This window comes from Columba livia, chromosome 26 (assembly GCF_036013475.1).
Source record: "Columba livia isolate bColLiv1 breed racing homer chromosome 26, bColLiv1.pat.W.v2, whole genome shotgun sequence".
NCBI lineage: Eukaryota > Metazoa > Chordata > Aves > Columbiformes > Columbidae > Columba > Columba livia.
This window is the reverse complement of record NC_088627.1, coordinates 233358-252953: the sequence shown is the minus strand read 5'-3', so window position 1 is coordinate 252953 and position 19596 is coordinate 233358. Positions and strand designations below refer to the sequence as shown.

Here is a 19596-nt window from a genome sequence, read left to right as displayed (position 1 = left end):
AAGATCATCAGTAACATGTGCATCGTGATGTGCCACCAGCACTTGTAGCCATGAGACACTGCTCTCTGCCCCATGAGGATGAGGATGGGGATGCGGGGATGAAGGTGGAGATTCAGGGATGAGGATGGGGATGTGGGATGCGGATATAAGGATGAGAATGAGGATGCAGGGGTGAGGATACAGGGATGAGGGTGAGAATGGGGATGCGGTGATGAGGACGGGGATGTGGGGATGAGGATGCAGGCATGCAGCGCCAAAATCCTTGGGGTTGACAGAGCGGTCTGTGTGTATCTTTTTGGCAAGTTCGGAGGAAGAAAAGCAGAGTGCTGTGCTCAGAGCCGGCTCTTTGCAGAGGCTCCGTCCTCTGCGTGCCCGCCCGGAGGAGAGAGAGCCTGAGGAAAGCGCTCTAAACACGGCCGGTCTGCGGGGTCTGCAGCAAACGCCTCGGCTGCCAAAGTTAACTTGGGGTAACGTTTTTATCCCAACTGCTAAACTCTCCTGTGCTCTCGCAGCTGGAAGGGGGAAAATTCCGCAAGCCCAGGCTGGCCTGGCTGGGAGGAATGGGGTCTGAGGGGGTCTGTGCCGCGGGAGAGGGAGAAGAGACCCCGGCCCGGGCAGTGGGGGGTCCCATCCTGCGCGGGGGTGCCGGGCTGGCAGTCCCTGCAGGGAAAGGCAGAGAAGGGACCCGGGGGGAGGCGGGGAAGAGATCCCGGCCCGGTTTGGCTCAGCCGCGCTCGGAGCCCGGAAAATCCCCGCGAAGCGATCGCAACTTTCCCACGGCCGAGAACCGGCCCCGCCGGAGCCCGCGCCCCGGAGGGCGGCTGGGGGGTCCCGTCCTGTGTCCCCCCGGCCCCTCCCCGCCAGCCCCGCGCTCCGCCCCCTGTGGGGCCGCGGCCGGGGCGGGAACCCGGGCCGGGCGGAACCCGCCGCCCCCCCGCCCCGCGCCCAGGCGTCCCGGCGGCGGCGAGCGGGGAACCGGGAGCTGAGAAGCGGCTGCCCGCTGCCTCCCGCCGCTCCATGGCCCCGGCCGCGGCGGCGGAGCCCAGCGCCCGCCGCCCCCGGGGGAGCGGCCCCGGCCCCGGCGGGAGGCGAACGGCTCGGCGGCCGCCGGTGAGTGCGGGATGGGGGGTGGTCGGGATCCCGGAGTGGGGGGACCCACGCGGATCCACGGGCACGGCACCGGCCGTACACGCGCACATCAGCCCCGGGCACAGCGATCCCGCGGCGGGATGCACAACGGGCACCCACGGACACGGGCCACCCACAGACACCAGAAACACGCACAAGACACAGCACATGGACACACACATGCAGCCTGCAGACGCACACTCGCGTGCACACTCTGACACGGATGTGCACTGACACTCGTGTGCGAGCCCACGCACGGGCACACGCACCCTTGCACGGCCAGAATCCGGCCGCAGTATCCAAACCTCAGCACTTTGTGCCGTTCCCCGGGGCTCCTCGCAGGGGGTGAGGCAAGGAGCGGAGCACTCACGCAGCTGATCCCTGTGCAGGATTTGGTGTAGACACTCGAGAGATGAGAAGTGGGTGGAAATGATCCCGGTAGCTCCTGGAGTTCGGGATCGGGAGGGTCTTTTTGCACAAGGGGCTCAGCTTTGCAGCTTGGAGGGGGGGAACAACCGCAGCCAGACCCACAGCTCCCGTCTCGCTTCCAGGTGGGTTTTAATTCTTATTCACAAAATCGGGGAGATGAGGCTTTTGCAGGGTAAGGGTTAGAAGAGATGAAAGGTTTAAAACGCTGGAGGCAAGAGTAATCCCAGCTGGGAATAGAGCTGGGAACTTCGTTGCTTGCAGGCAGAGTGGGATGTGGTCCCTGGGGTGGGAGGAGATGGGCTTTATGTGTTTGACCCGCTGGAGAACTTGGGCCATGCCTGGGAGCAGGGAGGACTTGGCGGGCCCCTCCGTCCCTCCCTGCACACGGGCAGGGATTCGTCAGAGGAGCAGCAGCGACGGTGCCAAATTCAGAAGGAGTTTGGTCCTAATTCCCTGGAAATCCCAACCTACAGCTTTTTTTCTTTCTCTTTCCTTTTCTCTTGGCCGTGAGGATTCCAGGGTGCTCTGGTGCGGGCTGCACGCCTGGGGCGCCCAGGGGCAGGAGTTCTAGGAGATCCCCCCGAGCTCCCCGCTCCTCCTCCTCCTCCGAGCAAGCAAAAAGCTGCCATTAGAAATCTACTTTCTGTTTAAATTTAGATGCCTGCATTATCTTGAATTTGGATTTATTAATTATTTGCATCTGGTTCATATAAAAAAAAGTTGAGCAATGCAGATGTCCTGATTTCAGCATCAGCTTGGAGGAGAAACATGAAATTTGTTGGCGTTTCTATTGTCTCCTGAAACAATGGCCCGTCAGAAGGGGCTGGGAATGACGATCCCCTTCGCGGGGGTCTGACATGAGTTGAGCATCCACCCAACCCCTGTGATCTCCGCGCAATGGGTGACTGTGGCTCATTTCCCAGCCGTGGAGATTAGTCTAATTAGCAGAGCAAATCTGGGTAAGGCGAGCTCTTGTAATTAGTAATCAGTTGGATGTTTCCACACATTTTCTTTGCCTGAGGGGTAGAGAGGAGTTTTTGAGCGGTTGGCCCCGTTTTGGGAGCAGGGAGGACTTTGGAGATGTCAAGGTGAAGAGGACTGGTGTTACTGGTGGCACTGGTGACTCTCCCCGCTCCTGGGCACTGCTGCATCCCGTTCATTGATTGGGACCATCAAGCACAGGGTGGAAAGCAAAGGGACAGACCCGTCTGTGTCCCCATACCACCCCGGCACCGCCTGTCCCCATAGCCTGCTGTCCTGGGTCACGTTCCAAGTGACAGTGGTGGCCCTGGTGGCTCGTGGCTGCTGCCTGGGACGTGTGACCTGACACTGGGAAGGTGCTTCTCCGCAGCTCAGCCAGGCCTGAGGTGGTGTCTCCATCAGCCAGAGCTTAGGGGAGGTGGTTGTGTGTTAACATCTCGTCTGTCCTGTCCTTTGCTTGGGGAAACTGAGGTCTCGGCTGCTGCGGAGAGAGAAACGAGGGATGTTTCAGACTGCTGAGCCTTTGGGCCACGGGCAGAGGGTAAATTGTCACACCCGGGTGTCCTGTGCTGCAGCAAAGGTGAAAATGGATCACAACCTCCGTTAAACAGCCGATGCGAGACCCCAAGCCCAGGACCAGGAGGTTCCTGCTGGGAAGATTAATCCTTCCCACACCCTGATAATTAGAGTTACTGGGTTTATGTAAAAGCTTCTATGAGATAACTTAATTAATTATGATTGATTAATGGGTGTCACCGGCCAAAGCTGAAGCTGGAGGGACAGATTTTGTCACCATGTTGGGAACACGCTTGCACTGGGGTCAGGGCAGGGAGATTTACCCCTCAGGATGGAGCCCAGACGAGGCTTTGCCGGTGGGTGCTGGGATGGTGACAGTTCTCTTCTGCTGGGACAGGCCCAGGAAGATGCCTGCTGGCTTTTTATCTCATTTCTTTCATCTGGTCACCTTTAATATGCAGCCAGAGGGAGAAATTTGAAGTGGACTGAGAAAAATAGAGATGGAGGAGGCACCACGTGGGCCTCACAGCACCCCAAGCGCCCAAGATGACGGGTGCTCCACATGCCGGGACCGATGCTGCTCCCCCGCCGGCTTCACCCTCCTCCAGCCGCGGTGGGAGGTGAGACGGGGGGCGGCGCTGGGGTGCTGCTCCGTGCCATCCCTCCGTGCCCCGTGCCGGGGGTGGCGTGGAGGTTGGGCTGAAAAGGGAGTTATTTTTAAGCGTCTCCTCTCGGCACAGACTGTTATTGCCATTCTCTGTACTGTCCCCGGTGGGTGGGGAAGCCGGGGAGGGCTCTCGCGGCTCCCCATGTCCTCGCACCCATAATGTCTCATCTGCTTGGGTCCCTTTCCCAGGGGAGCTCAGCCACCACAGGCTTTGGCATCTCAGGAGTTGAAAAGCGATCTAAACCGGATTGGATTTTTTGCCGGTGTGTGTCTGTTGGACGAGCTGCAGGGGAGGAGGATGCTTTGGGGGAGACCCGTCCCCACCACGGCCGCTCTGAGCCCTGGGAACGTCCCTGTGTGGTGACAGAGGCTCCCTGGGGTTTGGACGAGGTGGGGGCGTCTGTGCTGCACCTTAGCACTTCGGGGGTCTCACCCATCACCACAGCCTTCAGACACGATTTGCTGACTGATTGGGCAAAGAACTTCAAAATCAGTTTATTCCCAAAGTCAGAAGAGCGGCTTTAAAGTTGTGATATTTTAGGAGAAGAAAAGGCAAAATGAGGGGTTTTCCATCTGTCAGAGATGGGACCCTGGGCACGAAACGGGACCCTGGGTACAGGATGGGACGCCTGGTGTGGGCAGGACCCTGGGTAATGACGGGACCAAACCCTGAAGACGGGCAGCGCAGGCTGGAGCGGGGCAGGACAGCTGTGCTGGAAATGCCGTCCCTGGGGAGACGCTGGTTTTGAATCCCCGCTGCTGTGCTGCAGGCTGTCCCTCACCGCAGCGCTTTCCAGGTGCTATCCTGGAAAAAAATGACTCTTCGGGGGATAAACCTGTCGGGAAAGCAGCCGCCCTCAGCATTACCTGCACTTGGCCCTTTTCCTTGAGGTGCCTTCCCGGCTCTCCAGCTGTCGCCGAGCTGCTGGCCCTGGCTGGCACCTCCCGGCACACGGCACCGGGGCGGCCCTGCCAGGCGCTGGCACAGCCCCTCGTCCCCCAGCCAGACGGAGACTTTGTGGCCAGATCTGCTTTTTGCCAGCCTGTGGCGTTCTGCCAGCTCAGCTGCCGGCACAGTCGGGGCAGCAGCAGAGCATCCCCGGGGCGCCCACGGGATGCTGGACCTGCCTGCGAGAGGGACCCGTCCCAAATTCTGCTTTACCCCCCAGCCAGCTCCGCTGTTGTCGGGTGCCTTGGATTTAGTGTCAAATTCTAGGAGTGTCTGTCTGTGCAGGCGGTGTGAGAGGATTGGGCTGGGAGGGTGGAGCCAGCAATACGCCTTCGTGATGGGGAGGATTAAAGAAATATTTGGGTTTATTTTGATGCCAGGCTTATTGCGGGGATTGGAAGCTTAGCTCAGAACCTGGTGGCAGAGCAGCGCTCATCTCGCCCGATAACGCTCACGGCATTTACGTTTTTGTGCTCTCGTTCCCCCCAGCAGGAATCAAACCCCCAGGCTGCAGGCGTGGGTCCCCGTGGACCGCGGCTGGAGGGGGCGGCTGGGAGCCCTGGGCCACTGCCTGTCCCCTCCGGGGACCAGCCCGTCCCCTGCCCTCCCGCTGAGCTGCGTCTAGTTCTGCTGCTCCAGCACTGAATCAGCCCATTCGCGTGAGTGTCGGCGGCTCCGAGTTGCAGAACTGGATGGCAACGCTGGGGTTTTTTTTAATTTTTTTTAAAGAGCTTATGTAACCTTTGGGATTCTATTAATAAAAATAATGGTTTTGAACTCTGGGAACAAGCAGCCCCAGCGATGAGCAATTAAACACTCTGACTGCAGAAAGCAGGCGGCTATGGGGCAGTGGGGAGATAAGGGGAGAGGAGCGGGGGCAGGAATGGCTGGGGAGGGGCCGAGGGGATTCCCGGCCTGCGGACAGACTGCCAGCCGCTGTGTCCCCGTCCCTGTGCCACGGAAAGGGAGGGAGGAGGGGAATGGAGTTGTTTTAGACCCAGCCTGGCTCTGGACTGTGTGGATATGGGACGGATGAGCACCCTCTTGTCCTGCCGCCCCTGTTTTTAAGCACCCCCGATCCCCCAGTTTAACTCCAGGAGGTACCCAGTACAAAAATGTGGGAACAGCAGCTCAACACGGCCCAGGTGAATGTCACTGGGACCCACCGCACCGCCCGGTGTGGGACCCCGGCGGGGATGCACCTGCTCCCCGCAAAGGGATGCTCATGGTCCCCAGCAGGGACGCAGCTCCACTGGGGCTCTAGGGGTTAAATGAGGTAGTGGCAGAATTGGGATTAAAGTGGCTCGGCCAAGGCTCAGGACCAAAAATAGGAGGTGTCTGGTGGGTGTATGTTCACGGTGACTTTGGGGGCCATGAGCCCTGGGTTTTCACAGTTCGCCCCCAAGACGGTATCAAAGAGCCTTTGGGGGTTTTATTTTAATCCCTAAGTAGCCAGCAAGGCTTCATGCAGAGGATTTGATGTGAATTTAAGAGAGGCTGAACCTAAGATGGTAATGAGAGAAAGCTGGGACATAACCTAAATCAGGGTATTTGGTGGCAAAAACCCCACAATCTTTGGGATGTCTTCAAGTGCCTGGATGTTTCCCTTTTGTACTGAAATGTTTAAAACTCATTTTTCCGTTCGGGGTGACTGTTGTGTTTGATTTATTGCGTTTCGCCTTTGGCAATGCAGGACTCTCAGCTTGTTTCACGGGAAGGTTTAACCCCCCTCAGCAGTGGGTGCGTGTTTGGGTTGGTTTTGTTTGGGACTTTTTTCCCTTTAAATCTCCCTTATTCAAATTGTCACAGCTTGGCAGCCTTGTGCCAGGAACACACTGTCATCCTCAAAGTCATAGCTTTAATTCCTTCCCTCTGATGCTAATAACACCTTAAGATGATTAAGGCTGGGGAAAAAAACCACTTTGTTATTTTGCTCTTTGGCTGTTGGTGGTGCTGGTTGCTGGCTCTCGGTGCTCCGCTGGCTCGGGGAGTAAAACCTGAGCGCCCACCTCCCTGCTGCCTGTGCCAGGGTGTTTTTGCTCGGTTTTACCCTCTGGCTTGTAGTTGCTGAACATCAGTGCTGCCGTGCCATCCGAACGCTTTTCCTTTGCAATGTTGTATGCAGCGGCACAACGAGCCCCTCCCGCGGCGTCCCCTGCCCGGGGGCCTCCCTGCAGCACTTGCCAGCGGCACGTCCCTGGTTGGGGACAGCACGGGCAGCGTTCCCGCGCCGGCCGTGCCAGGGGCTGCGGGCGAGGGCACGGACACGCCGTCCTGCCCACATCACCCCCAGTGCTGGGCACCCGGCCGGGCAGCGAGTACATAGATTGCTGTCAGCATGAGGTTATTTATATTTTTTTAAAGATGTTTTTCGGTCTGGGACGCGTTCAGAGCGTTTGAACTTCCCCACATCACGAGGCAGCGCTCGCCCGTGCGTGGCCCTGCCAGCCCAGCCCAGTCTGCCCTGCCCGCTGCTTTTGGCAGCAGCTTCAACACCTCTTTGCTCATCTAGGAAACAAGGTACTGGATATAAAGTGCATCAAGTCTCATGAGGAACAGCTGAGGGACCTGGGGGGTTCAGCTGGAGAACAGGAGCTGAGGGGAGACCTTCTGATCTCTAAACTGCCTGAAAGGAGCTTGGAGCCAGGGGGGTCGGGCTCTGCTCCCCAGGAACAAGCGCCAGGAGCAGAGGAAACGGCCTCAAGTTGCCCAGGGGAGGCTGAGGTTGGATTTAGGAACAATTTCTTCCCCAAAGGGCTGTGGGGCATTGGAACAGGCTGCCCAGGGCAGTGCTGGAGTCACCAGCCCTGGAGGGCTGGACAGACGGACATGAGGTTCTCAGAACGTGGGGCAGGGACAGGGCTGGGTTATGGTTGCACTCAATGATCTTGACGGTGTTTTCCAACCAAAATAATTCTGGGATTCTGTGTCCCAGGTGTCCTTGTGGCCCCCATGCTCCTGGGATCCCAGACACATGGGCCCCCAGTGATGCCTCTTCACCTCTTTCTCCTCCCCACCTGCAGGAAGAGCGGCTGAGCCGGACACGATGACTGCCGAGAGCACCAAAACCAATGGACCCGTGCGGGAGCTGGAGACGGGGGGGACCAAACCGCCAGTGCCCCCCGCCCCGCCGCGGCGCCGGGGACGCCGGCTGCGGCGCAAATCACCGCCGGAGGTCCCGGTGAAAGGGCAGCTCCGCATGCGCTCGCCGTCAGGAGCCTTTGTCATGGTGGGCATCTCGGTGGTGCTGGTGGGCATGACCATCGCCGTGGTGGGCTACTGGCCCCACCGGGGACCCAGTGGCACCGGGGCCAGCGTGGGGAACACCAGCATCGTGGGAGACATGAGGAGGGAGGTGGCTGCTGGGCGACACGTGCCCCACAGTGAGAAGCTCAAGCTGATCGGCCCCGTCATCATGGGCATTGGACTCTTCATCTTCATCTGCGCCAACACCATGCTGTATGAGAACAGGGACATGGAGACCCGCAGGCTGATGCAGAAAGGGCTCTACTCCATGGCGGGGGGTCTCCCTGAGGGGACCGGCCCCGGGGACGGTCATTGCCAGCGTGGGGACGGCCAGCCCGTCCCGCAGGCCAGCACCGAGTGCGTGGAGGGCTGCTACCAGGTGGATCTCTCCTGCCAGCCCTGCCTTGGTCCTGACGGCAAGTGGTCCAACTGCTACGGCTCCAACAGGCTCCAGACCACGGCCGAGCTCCTCCGGCACCCCGCAGCGTCCCCTGCCGCCTCCCTCCTCAGCCTCCGCTCCGGCGCCTCCGCCGAGGCCAACCTCAGCCTCTCCCACCGCGCTGGGGCCGAGTGCCTCATCTCCTCGGCTGTCGGGGCCTTGGCATTGCCCGTCATCAAGCTCAACAACTGTTTGCTGGACGCGGCGGCGCAAGGGCCTGGCAAGAAGGCAGAGGAGGCTCCTGCTGGTCCCCTTGCTGAGGCACTGCAGCTCTCCCAGGCTCCACTCTCCAGTGGTGCCAACATCATGCCCGGTGGCCAGGACCATGGTGGTGGTGGCCATGTCATCATCAACGTGGACGGCGGCTGCCCCAGCGTGGAGCTCAGCCTGGACGCACAGCTCCACACCCCGGGACACTCCAAGTCCCTGGACCTGGGCCGGCCAGGGGGGCTGCTGGTGGCCCCCATGAAGGACCGTAAGAACCGGAGCTGGCCCCGGCTGGACCACCTCAGCCTGGTGGGTTATGCCAAACTGGAAAGTGCTGGCGAGTCCTCAGACCGGCTGCTGGAGCCCAGCGAGCCCCGGCCCAGCTCCTGGGCCGTGGGGATGGAGCCGGGGGGCACGCGGGTCTGATGTCCCTATGGCCTTTGGGGACTGTGACATTACTGTCCGTCATCCCAGCCCCCAGCACCCACCAGCGACCCTAGAATCCACAGCCAGGAGAGGTTTGGGGGATGCTTCTAAGCAGGTGCCAAGAGGGATGTCCCAACGTGCGGCAGCGGGGGGACGACTCACCTGGGTGGGGTGTTCTTGATGACTTCCCGGTGGATGCCCTCGGCCTTGCAAGCCCTTTTCCATGGAGCTCTTGCTTTGGGACCCAACACAGACTGTGGGGTGGGGACATGGGGGCAGGCGAAGCCCCACCGGCTCCTGCAGCACTTTATTTCAGCAGGGTTGGGGCGGGGGGATGTTTTGAGGGGGTGGTGTTCCCTTGTCAAGCCTCAACCCACTGGGAAATTTGCTTGATCGGAACACGTAAGCCCAACGGGGCTATTAAATATTATCTTGATGCCACGCGGTCCCACCTCACCTTGTCGTCTTCCCGTGAGATGCTCGGGGGGCAGCGCGGTGTGCGAGGCCGTGCTGCCGCCCGGCTCGGCTGCAGGGAGGAAGGATGCTTTGTGACCGCGGGGTATTTGCAGGATAAGGGGACAGGTTCAAGGGTTGGTTGCTGTTGTGGTTTCTTGCAGCGCGAGGATGCAGGAGGTCCCTGGGGAGCTGCAGGCAGCCGCGCTGCTGCCCCCCCGCTGCGCAGGCAGCTGCGGGTTAAAACGGAGTCGCTGGGGTAGAGCAGTTCCCAAAGCCCGTCTGCGGGTCGGGTTTAACTGTGCTCGTTTTGGTGGGGTGAAGGATGCAGGTACTGGAGGATGCAGGCAAAGGGAGGGGTGTGATGGGGTAGAGAGGGAGGGCTGAGTGGTGGGGCTGGTTTTCCTGAGCCCCCTTGGGTGCTGATGTGGTTGTTTGTGCCTTTTGGATGGAGAACAGGAGCTGCGCCAGATGAGGCCAGAGAGCCTGGGGTGCGTGTTTAACACAGCCCTTTGACCACCACTGAGCTGGGGGGCTGTGCAGCCCAAACAGGGATGGAGCCGATCCAAAAATGTCCCCCAAAAGTGCAAAAAGCGGAGCAAGGAGAGAGAGGGGCTGGAGCAACGACACCAAAACTCAGCAGATCCCAATTTCAGAGGTTCCAGCCCCCCAGCTGCTCACCAAGATCAGCTGTGTGCTGATCCTCCCACCCCACACCTGGTGCTGCTCAGCCCATCAGGCTGGTTCGCAGCCCTTCCTCCTCCTCCTCCTCCTTCCTCCTCCTCACCCCGCAGCAAGGACTCTGCCTACCCGGTAAGTCCTTTCTTAAGATTTAAAGTCTCTGCGCAGGAAAGCACTTTGCACTTGTTGTACAGCCAGGGAATGCAAATGTCGGTGCATTATCTAGGGCGAGTGCTCTTTGCTGCACATCTCACTGAGGTGCCGGGAAGATGAAGTGTCAGGGTTTTCCGTGCCGGGGCTGTTGCGACGTGCGCCAAGCGACAGCGCGGTGCCTTGCGCCTTGTGCTTAGCGATGAGGAGCCCTAGGTCAGCACGATGGCGTGCGGACGTGTTTCGTGGTGCTATAACGCTTTGTGAATTTCTGGTGAGGTACATAGAGTGTTGCTTTTGGATGCTTTATTTTTAAAAAAAGGAAATAAGGGCAGTGCCAAGTCCTCCTCTGCATTAATGAGCTGGTGTGGAGCCAAGGGCGCCTGTCTTGGTGCTTCCCGGCACCCAAGGAGCCAGGACGGGGCTGGAGCTGGGGTGGGTTTGGGGTTCGGTGCTTGTTTTTTGTGTTGTGTTGGTTTAGTTTTTCCTTTACTTTCGGCTCTTGTGGGTCTGTGGGTGTCCTGCGCAGACTTGCTGCTCCTGCAGGTTCCACACGTTCCTCCTGGAGACCTTATTGCGGCCTTTCTGTACTTAAGAAAGATGGGGACAGACTTTTGAGCGGGGCCTGTTGCAGTAGGACAAGGGGCGATGGTTTCAAACTAAAGGAGGGAGATTCAGGCTGGACAGGAGGAAGGAATTGTTGACACTGAGGGTTTTGCTTCCATGGAGGGTCAGGGATCAACCCGGTGCCACCGACCCAGCTGCTGCAGGTTGGGCGGTCGCTCCCTGCCTCTGGCTTTGACTTTCCTCCCGTGCCTCAGTTTCCCCAGTTACGAAGCTCAGGGCTGGGCTCCGCGTGTCCTACCTGCCCTGTTGAAGTGCAATTCCTTCCTTTCAACCCTGTTTACCCTGGACCCTAAAGCACCTTGGGCTCTCGTGTCCAGAAGGGATGGAGCCAGCCCCGCTCCCTGCCCGGCTCCCGCAGCGATTCCCTGACCCCGGGGCACGCAGCGACCCCCGGGGACACCGCTGGCTGCTCGAGCCCCAGAATGAGAAGAATGACCTAAAAATAACCTGGGCTGGAACCAGCTGCTGTTCGGGTGGGAACTTTCTCCTCCCAGGGTTGCACCTCTGGGTCCTGGGTCGGGGTCCCAGATGGAGACCCGAAAAGGGCCAGGGGTGGGTGACGAAGGGAACTGGCTTTTGTGGCTCCTTCCCAAAGGATGGGACCTCTGCAAAAGAGCCACCGGTGTGGGGCTGGAGCTCGGGCTCGGTCCCTGGGGGCGGCCGCTGCCTCCGCTGGTGTTGGGACAAAGGGTTTGTTTGGGATATTTTACTTATTTGCATCTCTCCAGATTGCCATGGTGTTTGTTTACCTAATATTTTCCCTCGCTTGTAGCCAGGCGAAATGCCGCAGGGCTCCAGGCTCGGCAGCCTTTGCAGTCTGATGGGGGGAAACTGAGGCACGGGGCTAAAGGGGCGCGACAGGGCTCAGACCCCCCAGCTCTGGGCCAGGGTCTCACCACCCTCAGTGTAAAGTATTTCTTCCCTGATGGTGACGCTGTGGCTGCTGAGCTGGGGACCGACCACCCAAAGTGCAGCCGAGCAGGAATTTGCCCATTTCCTGGCTGTTTGTCCCCAAACACAGTGTCTTTGGAGCTGCTGTTTGTGCCAGGCTGGGGCTCGTCACCCTTATCTAAAGGAGCTGGGACCCCCGTGAGCCCCAGCTCCTTGGGATGGGGTTAATTAAAGGGCATTTTGGCATGACCCTAATGGGGTTGGACATGGTGATGTGCACTGGCTTGGAGAAATAACGCGATGTTCGATTCCGCCCCGTCGTTTTAAGTCAATCGAGCTGCTGTGACATGTTGGGGAAAAGCAGCTCCAGCAGCAGCCGGTTCCCAGTTATCTGGGGCCAATTTCTGTGGTTCCTTTGTAATTTTTGCTTTGAGATCCAATACTTGGAGAGGCTTGGAAGTGAACTGGCCCAGGGCAGGGGGGCTGGAAGATGCAGTGACTTGTCTCTGGGGTAATCTGAATTTATGTTGCTCTTACCATGTGAATATAGACATGTGCACAAGCAGCAGCAGGGCTGTGCAACCCTTCCTCGCCTTTCCGTTGGGGAAACTGAGGAGCAGTGGATGGTCCCACAGGGGGATGCTCGTCCTGTCCCGTTCCCAGTCTCCAGCCGCCCCAACTGGGCCAACTGGCTGTTATTCTGTGGGGCTGGCGGCCGCGGTGCCGCGGTAGCTCGGTGCCTGGTGTTCCTGTCGCGCCAGAAAAAATGAGACAAGACGACCCAGTTCGGACCATGTTGCTGCTCCAGCTCAGTCACATTCGCTCGGGGTCGGGCGGCAGCTGCAGAGCAGAAACGCACCGAGCTCGCCTCGAGTTCTGCAGCTCGAGGTTCGGTGCGGGAAGATGATGCTTTACACCTGGAGTCTGGGGCTCCTTTTCAGCCCTTTCTGGGGGTTCTGGTCCCGCCCGCTCTGCTGGGGACGCGGTGACAGGCTGAGGTCAGAACCGCCGCAGAGCCAGGCCGGGAGGGACGGGAGCGAAACAGGAGACGGTTCTGTTTGAAAATTTATTGAAAAATGCAATACAAGAAGCAATACTGAACACTTATGTCTAAACGCTACGGCACCTTTCCCTTTGATTTACTATGAAAGCCCAAAATAAGCGCTCCCATCACTAGTCAATCTATAAAGACTTGTGAGTTTTAAAAGTTCCTATTTTTATAAAGGATGTAAACAGCCGGCCTAGACAACTCACCAGTGCCTTGAAAAACTTTACAAAGCTCCTTCATATTCTCAGCTACTAAGTGATCTTTGTCGTTTACGAGTTCAGCCGCTCAGGACGCTGCCACCTCGTCAGGTAATCGCACAATCAGCAAAGAAATCAGCAAACCAGGGTTCATGGGCAGCGGGAATCAGTCTGTGCTGACACATCGCGTGGGGCAGCCGTCGCCATTTGGCAACCGGAGCTGCCGTTCCAGTTTAATGGAGACCGCGAGCTCCTTGCCTTCCTTTCTATAAAAACATTCATTCATATATAAATAGCTTCCATATAATGTATATTATACAATCAAGACAGTCTCTGGGTGAATTTGTGGAGTGGGAAGAGCTGGGAACATTCATATAAATAGACGTTACTTAGCTGGTTTGTCTCTAGAAATGACACAGCACGCGGAGAACCGGGGATTGGAAAACGCGTGGGGGGCGGAAGGGGCGCGGGCAGCCCCCCCACCCCCCCCGGCCCCGTCACAGCCCCCCGGCCGGGGCAGCAGCTGCTTCAGCTCACAACAGGTTTATCTCGTGCCAGGCGGCTCCGGCGCGGTTGCGGGTCGGGCGGCGGTGGCCACGGCGTGTTTAAAAATGCTCGAGAAGCAGAACTTGGAAGGGGGAAGTGTGAGAACACACAACCCGGAAATGGCCACCCAAAATCCAGGAAAAAAAACAAAGTAGGGTTATTCTAGTCTGTGGGTCCTTAAAAAGGGACGTACGCACCATGGTGAGCACATCACTTCGGAAAGGAACCACCAGCAGGTTTCTCCACCTAGAAATCCCCTGGTCAGGGTGTTGTGTTGTGCTCGGGACACCCAATCTGAACACCCGGGGCCAAGTTTCAGCTTCACACCATGTTCCTCTAAACCCTCCTGGCACCCAAGTGCCTTTAAGTGCTACGGGCAAGCTTAGTCTACCCGGTGGAGCTCAGCAATCCCGAGCGCCGGCTCAGTGTGCGCGTCTGCTGCTGCGGGAAGGAAGGACTGAGCAACAACAAGCCAAGTGTCTGCAAAAGGGCCGTGGCCGGAGGGACGCGCAGCGCCGTGGCGGGTAAGGCCAGCGGCACCCAGCCGGGCTGGGGACAGCGGGGACAGCGGGACGCGGAGCGGCCGCCGGCTCTGCGCTGCGGGGGGGAGGGGAGGGGAGGCTGTGCAGACAGAAACAGCAAGGCCTGATCTCCGCACTGCAGCTGTGGGCCCAGGATTCCCGCCGTCCCCAGCAGAGCGTCCCTGAGGTGACCGTGCGCAGGGCCAGCAACGCTCAGGAAGAGTGAAAAATCCAGCGGCTCCAGTGTTTCCAGCACGGTCTCCAATCAATACTGCAGCTTCGTTAAAACTGCACCTGACTGTGAGAAGCTACACGAGCCCCAGTGTCTCTCAAAGGCTGTTTGCAGCCAAGTCATCGCAGCCTGAGCTAAATCCAGTGACTCCTGAAACACACGATTCAATTTTACAATAGCAGAGAGCTTTTTTTATTGGCCATTTTCTTCCCATCCTCGACTGAGGAGCAGCAGCACACACTCCCTGCCCTCAGCTATCAGTGTGCCACACTATATATATATCTATGTGTATATATATATATAAAATCACAACCTCAAAGTGTACTTAAGTGTCCACAATGTCTGGGCAGACTCTTCACAAGAGCTTGTTGTTTTCTGGCTTTGTTCTCTTTTTAAATTTAAATGCTGGAAGGAGAAACCAGGGCACAATGGAAACAGCTCCCTGGGGCTCGGGGGCAGCTCAGCCCCGGCTCCTGCGAGGGCAGCGCAGCCGGCCCCGGAAAAGACGTTTTCTGGTCACCCCGCTGGTAAGCTCAGCCTAAGGATGCAGACGCTTAACCCTGGTGTTTCGTTCCAGCAAGGCAGTGATGAAACAGACCCCTAAGCCAGCGCGGAAATGGGGCGGCAGCACCTTCCACGTGGTTTGGCTCTATCGTGACCAGCAATACCTGATACATCCTAAGACGACTTCTTCAGCCTCTCCAAACACAGCCTACACGCCTAGGGAGGATTGTCTAAAGGGTTTTAAATTCGGTGATAGTAGGATATAAGCCCTGGAAACATGTTCAGCTTTAAATAGCACTGGGAGGGGACAAAAAAAACCAAGAACCCATTACTTACAAAAAACCCCAAACCCTAATTTAAATATCATGAACACAAACAAGTGAAAAACTATGACACTGAAAAGAAATGAGTTACTGTGAACGCTGCGTAACCTACCTTAATAGCATTCAGAGTCCAAACACCTTAACACACACTTCTAGGGCTTTTTAATGTAACAGCACGGGTCGGCAGCACTCGGCAGCGGCACGGGGAAGGCGAGGGGCTGTCCCGCTGCTCTGAAAGCTCTACAGTTCACAGTATGAGACACCCGAAGCAACTTCCAGTATTCCTTAAATCTATAGTCAGCTAGGAAGATGTGTGCATAGGCTACACCACAAAACCCTACTTGTGTTCACACACCAGGGCCTGAAACCCAGCGGGGAGGAAATTCAGAGCGAAGGCTCAAGCTCCCTAGAGCTAAAAAAACAAACAAAAACAAAAAAACCCACAAACACACAAAAAATAAGAGTAATTAAAAAAAAAAAACCTCAAGAGGCAATTGGAAACGCCGCAGGAAACTGAAGTCCTGGCTTTTCGAGCCGACTCCCTGCAGGACCCGTGGCTGGCGGAGCCGCACGCGCCATCTGCGCCATGTGGCTTCACCCGCGTCCCCCCTGCGGGACGCCGGGAGCCGGCGGGGGCTGCAGCTGACGAGGCCGATACGTGAGAGGGAATGCAAAATCGAAAACCTGTAAAAAATGCTCAGCACGGTCGGAAATATGGCATACTTGTGTCACAACGTGTATAAAAAATCCAAAACCCTACATCCGATAGGATCCCGTGGAGTCTGGAAAATCCCAAGTAAAAATGTCAAAGCGCAGCTCCTAATACGTGATATGAATGTCTCTGAGCGTCAAGTCTTGTAAATCTGAGGTCTCTGTGCTCCAGGTAGTTTCTTGGTAGTTTTGCTGGTGTCGTTTTCCTGGCAGGAACGCGTCCTAGGGAGAGAAACACACGGTGAGTTACGGCTGCAAACAGCGGCGTTTCTGGGAGAGGAACCGGCCGCCCTGGCGCCGCCGGAGAGCGGAAACCAGGGGGTGAGGGGCCACCAGCAGCACCAACGCCCCTCGAGGAGCGTGTCTGAAGAGCCACAAGTCCAGGAACCCCGAGGAAACATGTGCCATTTTTGTTACTACTCAGGTCTGCAGAGTTAAAAAGCTCAACTACAACGTCTGTTAAACCACAGTGGCTCTTCCCTCACTGATCGTCCAGCTCAGGGTCACCCCGCACTGACAGAGACTCATTTTGGTTGGAAAAGACCCTCAGGGTCATTGAGTCCACCCATAACCCACCCTGTCCCTGCCCCATGTCCTGAGAACCTCCTGTCCGTCTGTCCAGCCCTCCAGGGCTGGTGACTCCAGCACTGCCCTGGGCAGCCTGTTCCAATGCCCCATAGCCCTTTGGGGAAGAAATTGTTCCTAAATCCAACCTCAACCTCCCCTGGCGCAACTTGAGGCTGTTTCCTTTGAACCTGAAAGGGACTCATCAGCAAACAATAAAAACAATAATAATTTTACTTAAAACTCTGACCGTGTTTAGGCAAATCTCACTGCGCTGAGACGGAGCCCCCGCCACGGGGGAGCAGCACCTGCCGCCCATCTGCTCATGTCCCCACTTACACAGCCCGGCTACTCCTCGGCGATCTCGGTCTCCTGGTGCACGACCACTTTGGTCACCGACATGTCCGGGTGCTGCTCCTTGGCCGCTTTTATCGCCTGCGCCAGAACCTGGAAGGGAATCACAGTTCAGGGCCACCAGGGGCTCCGCGGGGACTCGAGACTGTTCTGACTCGAGAAACGGAAATCCGCTTTGGCTGAGCGGTTCGGTGACTTCTGGTGGAGTTGGGTTATTTCTGAAGGGAAAAGCTGTTTTATAAGAATAGCCCACATCACTGCCCCATGGCAGAAGACGGATGAGAGCAATTAAACACTGTTCATTGTTCCAGCAAGTGTGATGAGCACATTTCACACACAGAATCACAGAATAGTTTGGTTTGGAAGGGATCCGGGTCTCAGTGTCAAAAGGTTATCTCATGTCCAGCCTAAATCTCCTCTCTTTTAGTTTGGTCCTATCACAACAGGCCCTGCTCAGAAGTCTGTCCCCATCTTCTCAGACATTTTCTCTTGAAAGTAATAAACTAGTTCTTGTTGTACGAATATTCTCCAGCCCCATGACACCTGCAACTAAAAGTAAATTCGAAGCGTAACTCTCTGGTGACAAAGCCACCACCCGCCACCCACGCCAGAGGCCAACGGGGTCACTCAGCAGAAAGGTCCCACATAAAGCTGATGAGACTTAATGCGGGTGTTGAACGCTATGAAATGACTTCTGGCACAATATGGCAGCAATAGTGCTTCAAAGTTACTAGAAAATTAATGCACATCACCCAGATGTCAAGGAAATACTTTTCCCCCCATATTTTTGTGGATTTTTAAAAGAAATTGCATTTGTCCAATCAAATCTTTGCTGCCAACACCAGAGCAGAATTCAGCTTTGCTGGCCCAGCTCTGCAGCTCCACACTGTGCAAAAGGAATTGTTGCTGAAAGCAGTTGTGAGGGGCTCTCTCTGCCCCAGTACATCTCCCTGGGCTGTTTCCTGGTGACGTTATCTTGGAAAGGCAGGCTGTCTGTCTGTCTGTCCGCCTCGCGCCAGCTCTGAGCAGCTCTTCAGGGTCATGTTCAAGCTCCTACCTGGTCGTGGTCCACGTCTGCGTCCCCCGTGATGACAATCCTCTTCTCAATCCTCGTCTCTGAAATGCCACCTTTTACAGTCTGGTACAAAAGGAGAACTACCGTTAGTCTGGCAATGACAAGGAATCGAGTGCACGGGGCTGCCTGTCCTCAGGCGGCGTCCAAAACCCGCGGGAGCAGACCCTGCCGCTGCAGCACCGTGTCAGAACCACGGGGGAGCTGCTGCTGATCAAAGAAAACCTGTCAAATATTCATCTCCCTATGACTGGACCGGGGAGGAGCTGTGATTCCCAGTGCGGTTCTTTCCCGTTATCGGGCAGGACAGTCAGAGCCCGTGTCCGCAGGCTGCGCTTCATACGTAACATACAGTCAAAGTTCAACACGGGCAAGCCTGGGACCCACGTGCTTTGTTTCAGGCATGTATCACATTTCTCTGAAGAGAACTGGGGTTTAGGCTTTTTTCCGTTATTCAACTCTGCCCACCTCTCCATCACGTTGTTCAGTTATCTCTGCTGTCTGTGTTACCTTTGTGATCTGCGTGGTGGTGGTGCTGCTGGTGGTCTCCGAAGTGATGGTCTGAGCCGTCAGCAGGATGCCAGGGTCTAAATCTCCATTGCCGCCATCCGTCTGCGGGACAGAAGGACAGGCTGTCAGTCCGGGCAGAGACAGGGTCTCCACATCACCACGAGTCTGCACAGACAGAGCAGGACGCAAACCGGGGACAGAAACTCCACTGTGGACCATGGGACACGAGCTGATCCGCAGGTCACTCGGTTCCCATCCTGCATGACTCGACCTTTCCAGGTTTGCCAAAATCCCTCAAATAAATGATCCTTTCCAACTCATCCTGGCCGTGCTGTCCGTGTCTGGAAGGGCCGGTACGTCCCTAAGGAACAGCGTCCCCAGCACGGTGCTGGGACGATATCTGCAGTCACCACAAGGTGGGACCATTCTCCACACACATCAGGAGCCAGCGCACGCAGGGCTGACTTCTGCGCCGCTTCTGCGTGCCACAGAGATGCACTTTTCCCTCTCATTTTCCAGTTAGAAACTCTAACAGCAGCAGCCAGGGCAAGAGCCCTGTTCTGCGCCTGCTCGCTGAGGACCAGGGCGCTGCTCACCACGCCGACGGCTGAACTGCACCCAGGAAGATGCTGAGCAGCCACGGGACTCCTCAGGAACCCCAGATTATACAAGTGTGGTCCCTGGGGTGCCCGTAACCAAACTCGCACTCCCGGGCACCGCAGCCCAGCAGCAGAGCATGGGCTGCTTCTATTACTGGAATACCAACCACAGTTACGACAAATCCACAAAGCCTCCAAATTCTCAAATACATAAATAAAACCTCTTTTGAACTGAGGATTAATTTTAACCTCAGCTATGGACCCACACCTGCGTATGCTGGTATTGCTCCACTGATATTTCTAGTCTCCCATCACCAACCAGCACCCTGGTTGCATTTCATACTATACTTCGTCTCTCAACACCTGTCTCAGGATTGGAACCTAAAGGACAATCAAATAATTTATAAACTGAGTTCTAAAGAGGCAGAAACAGCAAAGAGAGCCGGGAAAACAAGACAAGGCAGAAAAACGCCAACTCGGGTTAATTCCACACAGTCAAGTCTACATGCTGAAGCCAGCCGTTGCTGAGGAGAGCTCTGTTCGCACGCACTTCTTAAAAACGTAATTACTCTTCAGGGACAGTAAGACATTGCTCCTCTAAAAATACCAGATGAGCCTGGAAACT

At 56.8% G+C, this 19596-nt stretch overlaps 3 protein-coding genes across 37 annotated transcripts in view; 2 read left to right on the top strand and 1 right to left on the bottom strand.

Moving 5' to 3' along the window:
- The window catches only part of MECR (mitochondrial trans-2-enoyl-CoA reductase), a 182136-nt gene that overhangs the window by 66478 nt on the left and 96062 nt on the right, over positions 1-19596 (top strand). The gene's annotated exons all lie outside the window — the stretch shown is intronic.
- TMEM200B (transmembrane protein 200B) lies at positions 951-9429 on the top strand. Its single transcript, XM_065041331.1, has 2 exons — positions 951-1110; positions 7694-9429. Exon 2 carries the CDS (start codon positions 7717-7719, stop codon positions 8986-8988), a length of 1272 nt encoding a protein of 423 aa, XP_064897403.1. The 5' UTR covers positions 951-1110; positions 7694-7716; the 3' UTR covers positions 8989-9429.
- The window catches only part of EPB41 (erythrocyte membrane protein band 4.1), a 77003-nt gene continuing 70249 nt past the window's right edge, over positions 12843-19596 (bottom strand). For all 33 annotated transcript variants that reach the window (XM_065041280.1, XM_065041279.1, XM_065041261.1 and 30 more), the window contains 4 exons: positions 18373-18474; positions 17848-17928; positions 16776-16883; positions 12843-16094 (listed from right to left, as the gene is read on the bottom strand). In XM_065041280.1, coding sequence (XP_064897352.1) covers positions 16785-16883; positions 17848-17928; positions 18373-18474 — 282 coding nt within the window. In that variant the 3' untranslated portion in view covers positions 12843-16094; positions 16776-16784. The remainder of the gene's footprint in view (positions 16095-16775; positions 16884-17847; positions 17929-18372; positions 18475-19596) is intronic.